Source organism: Thalassophryne amazonica, chromosome 2 (genome assembly GCF_902500255.1).
Source record: "Thalassophryne amazonica chromosome 2, fThaAma1.1, whole genome shotgun sequence".
Taxonomy (NCBI): Eukaryota; Metazoa; Chordata; class Actinopteri; order Batrachoidiformes; family Batrachoididae; genus Thalassophryne; species Thalassophryne amazonica.
In genome coordinates this window covers 132,332,013-132,346,691 of record NC_047104.1, presented here as the reverse complement: position 1 = coordinate 132,346,691, position 14,679 = coordinate 132,332,013, and the positions used below count along the sequence as shown (strand labels likewise).

General features: G+C 42.2%; 1 protein-coding gene across 1 annotated transcript in view; it reads right to left on the bottom strand.

The window, feature by feature from the left end:
- LOC117530660 (zinc transporter 4-like) overlaps positions 1–14,679 on the bottom strand; it is a 51,297-nt gene that overhangs the window by 21,550 nt on the left and 15,068 nt on the right. The window contains exon 4 of the mRNA XM_034193538.1: positions 13,493–13,700. Within this exon, the coding sequence (XP_034049429.1) occupies positions 13,493–13,700 (208 nt within the window). The remainder of the gene's footprint in view (positions 1–13,492; positions 13,701–14,679) is intronic.

The window sequence follows — 14,679 nt, the reverse complement described above, 5'->3', positions numbered from 1 at the left end:
TAGCTGTTGATCCAAGAGATAAATACCCACTCCACACCCAACTTCTCAAGCTTATCTCTCAGAATAGAGGGGTGGATGGTATTAAATATGCTTGAGAAGTCGAAGAACATAAGGAGATGTGTTCCCTCACCTGAAGAACCATAACCTCAAGCTGGCACCAAAAAAGTGCCACTTCCTGCGGAGATCCGTTAAGTTTCTTGGGTATGTCATCTGAGTCAGGGGTGCAGACATACCCTTGAAAGGTTGATGCTATTAATCAAGTACAGGTGTCTGATTTGATGGACAGTGATGGTGTCACTCCTTTGCAGAAAAAGATTCGGTGATTCTTGGGGATGGTGCTGTATTATCAGCATTTCATTAAGAATTGCTCCACTAAAGGGAAACCTTTAGTGGGAAAGACTGGGGGAAGAACCAGAAGCAAGAGGATACATGAGAAGAAGTGCTCTGGTCAGGTGGTACTCTCTGCAGGTGATTGGACATCCGAGTGTCAGGAAGCATTTAACACAATGAAATATGATCTGTCACACAGTGTGACCGTAGCCCATCCTGACTTTGGAAAGCCTTTCATTCTTGCCGTAGACGCCTCATTTGATGGAGCCACATTTGAAAGTGAATCACTACAGTCATCTTCTCAATACTTTTGTCTACAAGAAGTGAATGAGAATGAAGTATCAAAGATTATCCAAAAACTGTCCAACTCCAAAACAAATGATATCTATAATATAAATTCCTGCTTTCTCAAACGTTATAGTAACTTGTTAGTTAAACCTTTGACATACCTTACTAATTTGTCCATTAGAAAATGTAAATTTCCTTCAGGCTGGAAAAAAGCTGTGATTGTCCCAATTTTTAAATCAGGAGTCCAGGACTCTATGCACAACTAGGCCGATAGCAATTTTACCTGTATTGTCAAACTTACTGAAAAAGTTGTGGCAGCTCAACTGACTGACCACTTGGAGGCCAACCAGCTCCTCCACCCACAGCAGTTTGGCTTTAGAGCAGGGTATTCAACTGAGATCGCCAACTGCTGCTTCAAAGAAAACATTAAAAATTCACTAGACAAGGGTGAAGTGGTAGGAGCTGTATTTTTGGATCTTAAAAAGGCGTTTGAAACAGTCAATCATAGCCTCCTTTTAGCCAAAATGTCCACATTTAACATTTCCTCGGACGCGATGCAGTGGTTCACCTCTTTCCTGCAGGATAGGGAGCAGTGTGTGAGAGTGGCCCAGGATAAATCCTCCCTGATAAACATCTCGATGGGAATACCTCAGGGGTCCATACTGGGACCACTGCTTTTTGGTCTCTTTATAAATGACCTTCCACTATCTTGCCCAGATGTTCGCTGCCAACTTTACGCGGACGATGCAGTTTTTTATGCACCCGCAAAGACACCAGAGCAAGCTGCAGATGTTTTATCTGCATGTATGGCTGAGGTTAGTCAGTGGCTTTTCAAAAATCAATTAGTCCCTAACCTCACTAAAACAGTGTCTATGTGCTTTTCAATCAAAAAAGTAAGTAAATGATTCAAGTAAATGAAATGAAATATCTAGGATTGGTTCTTGACCCGCAACTAAAATTTGATGAATACATAAAGAAAATATCCAAAACAATACAAAGAAATATAAATGGTTTTAGACTTATCAGGCACTTCATTCCAAACCAGGCGGCCCTGCTGTACATGCGTGGGATGATATTCTCTCATATTTCCTATTGCATGACAGCATGGAGCCAGGCAGCTCCCTCAGCCACAAAGCGCATTGGTTCACTTTACAATCAAGCAATCAAAATTATAGACAGAAAACCAATCCGTCATCATCACTGTCAAATTCTTCACAAACATAACTTATTGAGTTTTGACAGTTTTAGCAATTTCTGTTTTCTAAAATTATTTTTTAAATGCTACCACAATTTGGCTCCAGAACCACTTAGGGAATTTATGAGGAGACCAAACAGCAGCAGGACAACAAGAGGTAGTTTAAATCATAACTGTACCATCCCCAAGTGCAGAACCTCATTTGGACAGTCAGCCTTTTCTTACAAAAGCTGTAAACTCTGGAACTCACTGCCCACAGATATTAAGGCCATCAGTGAGTTGAAAATATTCACCTTTAAACTTAAATCTTGGCTTAAATCAAACCAAAACTGTACCCACCAGTTAACATATGAGAATGAATGAATGAGATCAAATCAAATCAAATCAATTTCATTTATATAGCGCCAAATCACAACAAACAGTTGCCCCAAGGCGCTAATGGGGCGCCATTGATGAGTGAGATGAATTTGAATTGCACTGTTCTATTTATTATAGATGTTCAAATGTAAATTAAGATGTTTTTTAGGTGGTGTTAGAGTAGAAAAGCCTAACCAGGGACGGGAGTTGTAAATTAGCACTTGTTGCTATACTCTGTATGCATCACATCAGCTACAAGCTTTGATTTGTAGCTATGTCTGATTGTATTGTCCCTGTCAAATAAACTAATAAATAAAATAAATAAAACTGGAGCCATTCTTTCCCAGCTTCAAGATGGTGAGAAAATTGCAAGGTCAGTCGCTTTCACTAGCAGAACACTGTCGAAATCCCAGATGAATTACCCAGCTCACAGGCTAGAATTCCTTGCACTGAAGTGGGCCATATGCTACAAGTTCTCCCACTGGCTAAAAGGAAGGCATTTCACTGCATGGTCAGACAACAACCCTTTGACATATATCCTGACGAAGCTCAGGTGGGATGCCTGCAAACAGAGGTGGGTAGCAAAGCTAGCGACATATGACTTTGACCTGAAATATGTCCCAGGGCCCAGGAATACTGTTGCTGATGCTCTGAGCCGTGAACCCTTCGTCAGGTCCAGCATTAGCCATTGTCTGGTAAAGGAGCCTATCTGTCTTTGTTGAATGAGATTAATGGAGTTGTCGCTGACGCCTTCCAACTTACCATCAACTGCCAGGCTATTCAGACTGCTGATGACTCCACTAATGTGGATTTTAGCCCAGCACAAGGTACCTGTCTGTTGTCTGGAGGTGCTATTGGTGTAGAAGAGGTGTCAGCCCTATTGGACACTCATCGCACTGGTGGTGTCTCCCGTATGTCCGGCATGAGCCCTTCCTCACTGCAGTTACCCAATGAAGACCCATCCATTGTCATTCCCCACAGCCAGTTGCGTAACATGCAGCAACAAGATGCAACGGTGTCCAGGGCCGCCTTTTATGTTCAGCGACATAAGAGGCCAAACGCATGTGAAAAAACAGCTGAGCCAAGCTGTGTACTCAGGCTGTTGAAGCACTGTAAGAAATTGAAAGTGTGTAATGGGATTCTCTACAGGGTGAAGAGGGATTGTCGCATTAACAGGAAGATTTTTCAGTTTGTCATACCCGAGTCTCTGAAACAACAGGTGCTGCACGGAGTTCATGATGCAGCTGGTCACCAGGGCTGTTCAAGAAATCTCTCCCTGGCCAGTGAAAGATTCTTTTGGACGGGTATGGGCAGGGATGTTGTGATGCATGTGAAGCATTGCCAGAGATGTATTTTGGGGAAGACACCTGAACCACATGCCCGAGCTCCCCTTGAGTCCATCCGCACCTTGGCTCCTATGGGGCTGGTCTGCATAGATTTTTGGACAGCAGAGACAAGTGATAAGAAGACCACTGATGTCCTCGTTGTTACAGACCATTTCTCAAAGCTCACACTCGCCTTTCCTTGTAAGAATCAATCTGCAAAGCAAGTTGCCCGCTGCTTATGGGACAAATTTTTCTGTATTTATGGATTCCCCAACCAGAGCCATTCTGATCAGGGAGCTAACTTAGAAAATAGGCTCAAGAAAATAGGACACTCACCGACTGATACACCTGTTGTGTGATTTTCTCTTTCCAGATGAGGTTGAGTTGGAAGAGGTAGTATGCACACATCCACAATCAACACAGACCCCTTCAGTTTTCATGTGGGAGGACCATCAGGCATCCAAATAGGTCTACGAGGTCTGTTAGAAAGGTATCAGACCTTTTTTTTTTTTTTTTTTTTTGCAAAAACCTGATGGATTTGAATCACGTGTGCTTGCATGAGCAAACCTTGAACCTTCGTGCGCATGCGTGAATTTTTTCACGCCTGTCGATTGCGTCATTTGCTGACAAGCAGCCTTTGTGTGAGGTGGTGTGTAGTGCTCTCGGCGGATTTTCATTGCAAGGAAAAAGACGGAATGACGAGAGCAGCGCTACTGCATCAAATTTTGCCAAAAACTGGGCGACAGCCAGGTGGAAACCATTTGGAAGATTCAGACGGCTTTCGGTGACGATCCTATGGGCATCACACAGATTAAGGAGTGGTACAACCGGTTTAAAGACGGCCGCACAACGGTGGAGAGCGAGCCACGCTCCGGTCGGCCATCAACATGACCAGGTCATTCCAAAGTGAACGCTGTGGTGAAGCGGGACCATCGTGTCACTATCCGAGAAATTGCGGAAGAGGTGGACATCAGCACTTTTTCAGCACATTCCACTGTGACAGAAGATTTGGCCATGAAAAGAGTGGCAGTGAAATTCATGCTGAAGCTGCTGACGGCGGAGCAAAAGCACCTTCGTGTTGTCTCACAGGACATGCTGTGACATGCCCACCTCTTCCACAATTTCACAGATAGTCACATGACTGAAAAGTCACCGAAAGCCGTCTGAATCATCCGAATGGTTTCCACCTGGCTGTCGCCCAGTTTCTGGCAAAATTTGATGCAGTAGTGCTGCTCCAGTCGTTCCGTCTTTTTCCTTGCAATGAAAATCCGCTGAGAGCACTACACACGTCCTCACACAAAGGCTGCTTGCCAGCAAATGACGCAATCGACAAGCGTGAAAAAAATTCACGCATGTGCATGAAGGTTCAAGGTTGGCTCATGCAAGTACACGTGATTCAAATCCATCAGGTTTTTTTTTAAAAAAAAAAAAGGTCTGATACTTTTCTAACAGATCTCGTATTTGTGAGATGTCGGGCCAGAGATTTGTGCAGAATGCTGAACCTGTGTTGGGGTCCGTGTTTGGTGCTGTTGCATCTAATGTGCATATGCCAATTTGTGTGTAGACCAACTAATGTGGCTTTTATGGCAGGCAGTCACTTGTTTTGTTTTTTTTTTTCCTCCTGCCCTTTTCATATTTACTAGTTTAGTTGACTTTAGAATTGGGGTGTGATTCTTTTACACTATAAGAGCAAAGGTATGTACAAGTTTATGAGATGTAGAAGGCATTTCTGTTAGTCTGTGATAAGTATAGGTTTTGGTACCACCCTGTCCTTCCACACTTTAGGGAAGAATTTCTGACATTGACTTTTTTGTGCATCACTGCTCCATATCCACAGCCCTTTTATCTCTCTCTATTTTATTTTTGCTGGACTCTTTTTTTTTTTTTTGGAGGTCAATATTTTGTTTTTGTTGTTTGCTTTTATATTGGAGGTTTGATCTGCGTTGCCCCTATTTAGCATAATTTAAGTGGGTGTATGTAACGGGATTTGTGCCTGTTAAATTATGGCAAAAAAGTACAACACCGCCATCTAGTGGCGCAGTGGTGGACTTGGGTAAAGCGCAGAAAAAAGAGGACTTCATTGTGGTAAGACGTCTTCTTCTATGGTCCGGGATAATTAATTATTTTCTTTACATTTCAGATGTTTATATTTTACATTTTGCCGTGTCATGTACTCACTGTGACTTAAGCTAACTGTTTTGAGCACTTACTGTGAGTTGTTGGACCGTAAAACGATGTTTAGAGACTTATTAATGATGCTAAACTAGCTTAAATGTTTTCCCGCGTGCCAGGCGTGTTCAGATTGTCCCGACACTGACACAATCGTTCCCACACCACTGCAGTGCTACATGCTATGTTGCAGGTAATATTTTTTTCCTTTTTTCCCTAAATGTAACTTTTCATGATGTTTTATTTTGTATATCAACCTGTGTGAGTATCTTTTATTTGTCCAGTTAAAGGGCTCACATTTGTTCATGTAGTTCTGAATTTAATGTTAATGAGTAAGCTACCTCATGGTAGATGTTGATTGTGTTCTTCAAAGATGTTTCATGTCACATAAGGATTATGTGGGGATTGTTAATTTATGATGTTGGAATAACAGAATAATACACTGTACGTTCACACTAGAATGTATTTTTGTATTTTGTTTTATATGAACAGATTTCTGTATTTTATTGCAATGATTGACTTAATTACTGTACACACAAAAAAGAGGACTTCATTGTGGTGTGTTAAGATTGTCCTGACACTGATGCAGTCTTTTCCACACCACTGCGGTCGTATATGCTGTGTTGCAGAGAAAAGAGGTGTCGTAATAATGTACCCCATAATCCATCTGGTCGTCTTCTGTGGAAGCAACAGTAGTGTGGTAGCCTGTGGCCATCTCTCTCTCTCTCTCTCTCTCTCTCTCTCTCTCTCTCTCTCTCTCTCTCTCACACACACACACACTCACACACACGTGTGTGTATATACAGTGAGGAAAATAAGTATTTGAACACCCTGCGATTTTGCAGAATGAGAACCCAGAATGAGATTGCCCACTCAGCAAACTTCCCCAGCCTTCTGGACATGATGAAGGGACTTGGGCTGTTGTACCTGGCTTTTTCCTTTTGGGTACCCCTAGAATGGCCAATTTTTAGCTTGAATTTTCAAAAGCTTCCCCCCTTCTGCACCCCCCCCTCGGTGGCTTCGCTCCCTCGACATTACCACTACTCTAAAATTTTATCCTAGCTAGAACCCTGTACACACACACACACACACACATATATATATATATATATATATATATATACACATACACAGTGAGGAAAATAAGTATTTGAACGCCCTGCAGTTTTGCAAGTTCTCTCACTTAGAAATCATGGAGGGGTCTGAAATTTTGATCTTTGGTGCATGTCCACTGTGAGAGACATAATCTAAAAAAAAAATCCAGAAATCACAATGTATGATTTTTTTAATAATTTATTTGTATGTTAAGCAGGGGTGGTGGCCAAGTGGTTAATGCGCTTGGTTTCAGTTCAGAAGGCTCCGGGTTCAAATCCCACCCCTGCCACATTTCTCCATGTAATGTGGAGTTGCGTCAGGAAGGGCATCTGGCATAAAACCTGTGCCAATTCAACATGCAGATCCAACTTGGATTTGCTGTGGTGACCCCGAGTGCAAACAAGGGAGCAGCCGAAGGGACTTACTTTACTGCTGCAAATAAGTATTTGAACACCTGTGAAAATCAATGTTAATATTTGGTACAGTAGCCTTTGTTTGCAATTACAGGGGTCAAACGTTTCCTGTAGTTTTTCCCCAGGTTTTCACACACTGTAGCAGGGATTTTGGTCCACTCCTCCATACAGATCTTCTCTAGATCTTTCAGGTTTGGAGTTTCAGCTCCCTCCAAAGATTTTCTATTGAGTTCAGGTCTGGAGACTGGCCAGGCCACTCCAGGACCTTGAAATGCTTCTTACGGAGCCCTTCCTTAGTTGCCCTGGTTGTGTGTTTGGGGTTATTGTCATGCTGGAAGACCCAGCCATGACCCTTCTTCAATGCTCTTACTGAGGGGAGGAGGTTGTTTGCCAAAATCTCACAATACATGACCCCATCCATCTTCCCTTCAATACGGTGCAGTCATCCTGTCCACTTTGCAGAAGAACACCCCCAGAGTATGATGTTTCCACCCCCATGCTTCACAGTTAGGCTGGTTTTCTTGGGGTTGTTCTCATCCTCTAGACATGGTATGTGGAGTTGATTCCAAAAAGCTCTATTCTGGTCTCATCTGACCACATGACCTTCTCCCATGCATCCTCTGGATCATCCAGATGGTCACTGGTGAACTTCAAACAGGCCTGGACATGTGCTGGCTTGAGCAGGGGGACCTCGCTGCCCTGCAGGATTTTAAACCATGACAGCATCATGTGTTACTAATGTAATCTTTGACTGTGGTCCCAGTTCTCTTCAGGTCATTGACCAGGTCCTACTGTGTAGTTCTGAGCTTTCTCAGAATCATCCTTACACCACAAAGTGAGATCTTGCATGGAATCCCAGACCGAGGGAGATTGACAGTCATCTTATGTTTCTTCCACTTTCTAATAAATAATCATAACAGTTGTGGTCTTCTACCAAGCTGCTTGCCTGTTGTCCTGTAGTCCATCCCAGCCTTGTGCAGGTCTACAGTTTTGTCCCTGGTGTCCTTAGACAGTTCTTTGGTCATGGCTATGGTGGACAGGTTGGAGTGTGATTGATTGAGTGTGTGGACAGGTGTCTTTTATACAGGTAACAAGTTCAAACAGGTGTAATTAATACAGGTAAAGAGTGCAGAATAAGAGGGCTTCTTAAAGAAAAATTAACAGGTCTGTGTGAGCCAGAATTCTTGCTGGTTGGTAGGGGATCAAATACTTACTTGCAGCATTAACATACAAATAAATTATTTTCCTCATAAAATTTTAGCGTAGTGGTAATGTCGAGGGAGCAAAGCCACCGAGGGGGTGGGGGTGGGTGGGGGGGGGGGGTGCGGAAGGGGGGAAGCTTTTGAAAATTCAAGCTAAAAATTGGCCATTCTAGGGGTAGCCAAAGGGGAAAAGCCAGGTACAACAGCCCAAGTCCCTTCTGTTATGTGGGCCGCTGAAGAGGAGGTACTGCTGGCCCACCACCACCAGATGGCGCCCTGCTTGGAGTGCGGGCTCCAAGCACGAGAGGGCGCCAGACCCAGAAGAAGTGACAGCTGTCATTCATCCTCTGCACCAGCTGTCACTCGTTCATCATCATCATCATCATCACCATAAAGGCCGGACTGCAACTCCACCTCCTCGCCGAGAAATCGACTACTGAAGAGGTAATTTCTCTGCTGACACATACGTTGTGTAATAATCTGAACTTCTGTTGCAGCCGTTTTCCTGGTGGTTTTCCTTGTCTGTGGGATTGGCGTTTGGCGTGACAGCGATGGCTTCGCCTCACACTCCAAACCAGATAAGTGGTTAACCAGGAGCTGCATGAGTGTGTGATTGGAGGTGGAGGTGCTCCCTCCTAACTGTGTACAGACTGTGGATTACTGAGTGTGTGGACTCACACTCATTCATCTTGTCTCTGCTTTCTGCCAGCAGTACCAGGGTCGACAGCCGAAGACAGAGGCCACCTGGGGACTCGGGACTTGGCGGCTCCGGTGTTCTTCAGACCGTTGGTGGTGGAAGCCGTGTGGGACGCAGCTTCTCTCTCGTCAGGGGTCTTCTATCTTCGAGCCTGCCCACACGTCACCTGGTGTCAATTGACTTTGCAATTTCTGTGTATTTAGTTGTGTATTATCACAACATTAAATTGTTACTTTTTGGCTTATTCATTGTCCGTTCATTTGCGCCCCCTGTTGTGGGTCCGTGCTACGACACCTTCCCAACACCTTCGTCATGTCCAGAAGGCTGGGGAAGTTTGTTGAGTGGGAAATCTCATTCTGGGTTAGCCAGTACCTGGCCCTCAGTGAGGCATTCGGAGTCCGTGGACATTTTTAAGTCAAGACTTAAAACCTATTTTTATTTTCTTTCTTATGAGTAGTTTTTATTTTGTTATGTTTTATTCTTTTACTTCTGTTTTTAATTAGGTATTTGAATTTTTTATTTTTATTTATTTATTTAAATTTTTTTATGCTGAACTGTTCTATGTGTGACACCTTGAGATGGCTTTTGTTGTAATTTGGCACTTTATAAGCTAATTAAATTTAAATTGAACAGCATTTTATTGAGTCTTAAAGTAAATAAATATGAAATTGGTTACTGGATCCTTAAACTCTGGACATAATAAACTCTACATGGTGGATCCTTGATCTCCGTTCCTTTGGCACAGTGCAGCGTTTGAAGCTGTGCCAAAGGAACAAAGACAACTTTGGATGCTGTAGCTCCTCTGAAAAAGAGAGCTTTAAATCAGAAGTGTCTGACTCCATGGTATAACTCTCAAACTCGTAGCTTAAAGCAGATAACCCGTAAGTTGGAGAGGAAATGGCGTCTCACTAATTTAGAAGATCTTCACTTAGCCTGGAAAAAGAGTCTGTTGCTCTATAAAAAAGCCCTCCGTAAAGCTAGGACATCTTTCTACTCATCACTAATTGAAGAAAATAAGAACAACCCCAGGTTTCTTTTCAGCACTGTAGCCAGGCTGACAAAGAGTCAGAGCTCTACTGAGCTGAGTATTCCATTATCTTTAACTAGTAATGAGTTCATGACTTTCTTTGCTAACAAAATTTTAACTATTAGAGAAAAAATTACTCATAACCATCCCAAAGACGTATCGTTATCTTTGGCTGCTTTCAGTGATGCCGGTATTTGGTTAGACTCTTTCTCTCCGATTGTTCTGTCTGAGTTATTTTCATTAGTTACTTCATCCAAACCATCAACATGTTTATTAGACCCCATTCCTACCAGGCTGCTCAAGGAAGCCCTACCATTATTTAATGCTTCGATCTTAAATATGATCAATCTATCTTTGTTAGTTGGCTATGTACCACAGGCTTTTAAGGTGGCAGTAATTAAACCATTACTTAAAAAGCCATCACTTGACCCAGCTATCTTAGCTAATTATAGGCCAATCTCCAACCTTCCTTTTCTCTCAAAAATTCTTGAAAGGGTAGTTGTAAAACAGCTAACTGATCATCTGCAGAGGAATGGTCTATTTGAAGAGTTTCAGTCAGGTTTTAGAATTCATCATAGTACAGAAACAGCATTAGTGAAGGTTACAAATGATCTTCTTATGGCCTCGGACAGTGGACTCATCTCTGTGCTTGTTCTGTTAGACCTCAGTGCTGCTTTTGATACTGTTGACCATAAAATTTTATTACAGAGATTAGAGCATGCCATAGGTATTAAAGGCACTGCGCTGCGGTGGTTTGAATCATATTTGTCTAATAGATTACAATTTGTTCATGTAAATGGGGAATCTTCTTCACAGACTAAAGCTAATTATGGAGTTCCACAAGGTTCTGTGCTAGGACCAATTTTATTCACTTTATATATGCTTCCCTTAGGCAGTATTATTAGACGGTACTGCTTAAATTTTCATTGTTACGCAGATGATACCCAGCTTTATCTATCCATGAAGCCAGAGGACACACACCAATTAGCTAAACTGCAGGATTGTCTTACAGACATAAAGACATGGATGACCTCTAATTTCCTGCTTTTAAACTCAGATAAAACTGAAGTTATTGTTCTTGGCCCCACAAATCTTAGAAACATGGTGTCTAACCAGATCCTTACTCTGGATGGCATTACCCTGACCTCTAGTAATACTGTGAGAAATCTTGGAGTCATTTTTGATCAGGATATGTCATTCAAAGCGCATATTAAACAAATATGTAGGACTGCTTTTTTGCATTTACGCAATATCTCTAAAATCAGAAAGGTCTTGTCTCAGAGTGATGCTGAAAAACTAATTCATGCATTTATTTCCTCTAGGCTGGACTATTGTAATTCATTATTATCAGGTTGTCCTAAAAGTTCCCTAAAAAGCCTTCAGTTAATTCAAAATGCTGCAGCTAGAGTGCTGACGGGGACTAGAAGGAGAGAGCATATCTCACCCATATTGGCCTCTCTTCATTGGCTTCCTGTTAATTCTAGAATAGAATTTAAAATTCTTCTTCTTACTTATAAGGTTTTGAATAATCAGGTCCCATCTTATCTTAGGGACCTCGTAGTACCATATCACCCCAATAGAGCGCTTCGCTCTCAGACTGCAGGCTTACTTGTAGTTCCTAGGGTTTGTAAGAGTAGAATGGGAGGCAGAGCCTTCAGCTTTCAGGCTCCTCTCCTGTGGAACCAGCTCCCAATTCAGATCAGGGAGACAGACACCCTCTCTACTTTTAAGATTAGGCTTAAAACTTTCCTTTTTGCTAAAGCTTATAGTTAGGGCTGGATCAGGTGACCCTGAACCATCCCTTAGTTATGCTGCTATAGACGTAGACTGCTGGGGGGTTCCCATGATGCACTGTTTCTTTCTCTTTTTGCTCTGTATGCACCACTCTGCATTTAATCATTAGTGATCGATCTCTGCTCCCCTCCACAGCATGTCTTTTTCCTGGTTCTCTCCCTCAGCCCCAACCAGTCCCAGCAGAAGACTGCCCCTCCCTGAGCCTGGTTCTGCTGGAGGTTTCTTCCTGTTAAAAGGGAGTTTTTCCTTCCCACTGTAGCCAAGTGCTTGCTCACAGGGGGTCGTTTTGACCGTTGGGGTTTTACATCATTATTGTATGGCCTTGCCTTACAATATAAAGCGCCTTGGGGCAACTGTTTGTTGTGATTTGGCGCTATATAAAAAAAAAATTGATTGATTGATTGATTTACAGGTATTATACCAAAGGGGCTGATTACTTATGCAACCCATCATCTTGGCTTTGATATTTTTAATTAATTTATATCAAGTTGTGGAGATTTACTTTCAGTTTGAGTCTAAGGAAGATAATTTTAGAAATTTTTATATTGAGAAGCCTGATTTAGTTTTTGTATTTGAAATGCCCTAAACAAATTAAAATGCATGAAATACCAAGGGGCTGAATACTTTTGCAAGCCATTGTATATATCTGTCTATCTATCTGAATTGGCTGCCTGAGCCATGATTGTTGAATACATAAATTATTGTTATCTGATGACGTGTGTGTGTGTGTGCGCGCGCGCGAGAGAGTGCAAAGTTACTCTGTATCTGGCTACACATATACACGCAGTATCCAGTTTATCAGGTACGTATAAGGTCTGTTGGGTAGGTGAAAGTAATGTTGCCCTGCAGCAAATCCCCCTTCTTAATGTGAAGGTGTGCCCTCTTAAAAATCAATACCACCAGCCATCACTGTGCACTGTGGAGTTTGTTTTTTGTTTCTTTTTTTAATTATTGTTATTGTAGTACATGTTGGCTTAGCAATGTTGTCCGTGTTATAGATTTGTTGTGTTTTTCTAGTTCAAGTAGAGTAGTCTGTTTGGTGAAGAGTCATGTTGTGACCATGAGTGAAAGTGCCTTGCGTTTGATGTCTTCTGCAACTATCTGTGCTATTGTGTGTGAAAGTAAATGACACTTCTTTGCAACAGCCGGCTTGCCCCGCTCTGCCCCACCCCGCCCCCTTCTGCTGGAGGGGGGGTGCTGAGCTCCTCACAGCGGTCTGAAGTTGCAGACACACAACAGACAGGAACTAACATGTATGATTTTAGGGTTTACAAACGTTTTTGACCATTATGTTTACTCACTGTGTCAGGAAAAAAATGTTAGTGGACTAAAAGTTGGTGGAACTAATTTTCGCGGAATCTAATTGGTCCCCTGATGGTTTTAATAGTTAGTCTCTGCATGATAGGCTATCAAGCTAGGGCCCTAAACCTGAAACGGAATCTAAAAATGCTCATGACATTTCTGAAATGTCAGTATGTAGAATCAGTCTGAAAAACAGTTAATGAATCAGTTAATCAGTTAATGAATAATTAAAACTAAATAATAAGGTTTAGTTTTAATGAATAATTAAAACTAAACCTTGCTGAAAAATGTGATGCACCTTGAAGCAAACAATGCAGGCAGCAAGGAGTACCCCAACACTCTGGACGAGGTCTCCCAGAGCGTGGATGAAGGCGGCCCTGACAGCCAGGCTGCCGTGCGGGTTTTGCTGATGGCCTGACTGGGAAGGGGGGGCAGCTCCACAACCGTGAGAATGACCATGTCCGTGGGAGTGGAGGTGACCACTTTGGTTTAACAAGAACCCCATTCTAAAGGAAAAGCATCAAAGAAAACAAAATGGTTAAACACTCATACTTCCTCCATCTCCTAACTCTGGAAATACAAAGACAATTTGTCCAAATTTGCTGATTCTAGGTGGTGACGACCTACCCATTGTCCCATTTTAAATAAACTAGATAAAAGTACCTCAGGACATGAAGACCGTAAGGGCTATAGCAGTCAAACATTTTACACCAATGAGCTTGATATTCACCAAAATGGTTGAGCTCTAGATGACCTTGCAAGGGAATTCTGAAATCTAAGTGTGTGGCACATTTGGTTCAAACTGGGTTGAAAATCAAATTCCTTAACCTTTGCCTAAATTAAAGAATGAATTAATTAATTTTCTATACCTGCTTATTTCAATCAAGGGTCACGGGGGACTGGAGCCTATCCCAACAGTCATAGGGCAAGAGGTGGGGTACACCCTGGACAAGACACCAGTCTATGGTTGGTCCACGTATAGACAGACAAACACATTCACTTGACATGCCAAGTTTAATCAAAATCAGCGAAAGGACCTGGGAGGAATCGGCCAGCCAACAGACAGATATGACCTTGGACCCAGTGATTGATGTTTGACAAGTTAGACTTTCTCGGGCAATTCTGGACCCCACCTCTGCATGTATGTGAGATATGGGAGTGAAAAAGACACATCAGCTGACCCATAGTCATGATTTAGTCATACATAATAAAAAAAAGGTTTCTTTACAAGGCCAGAAGAAAACAGTGCAACTTTAAAGTATAAAATCATGATCTAAAGTAGTAATTAATAAGATTGAAAAAAACATGGTTTAACAATAGTTAAATTTATAAATAGCTAATGATGGGCGTATGTACTGGGGGCTAATGAATTTGACTGCTCTTGGAAAAAAGCTTTTCAACAGCCTGACAGAGACTCTGTGTACACAACAGTGGTGATTGAGGTCTGGCAGTGATTGAAGTGACATGCCAATGATTTTTCCTGTT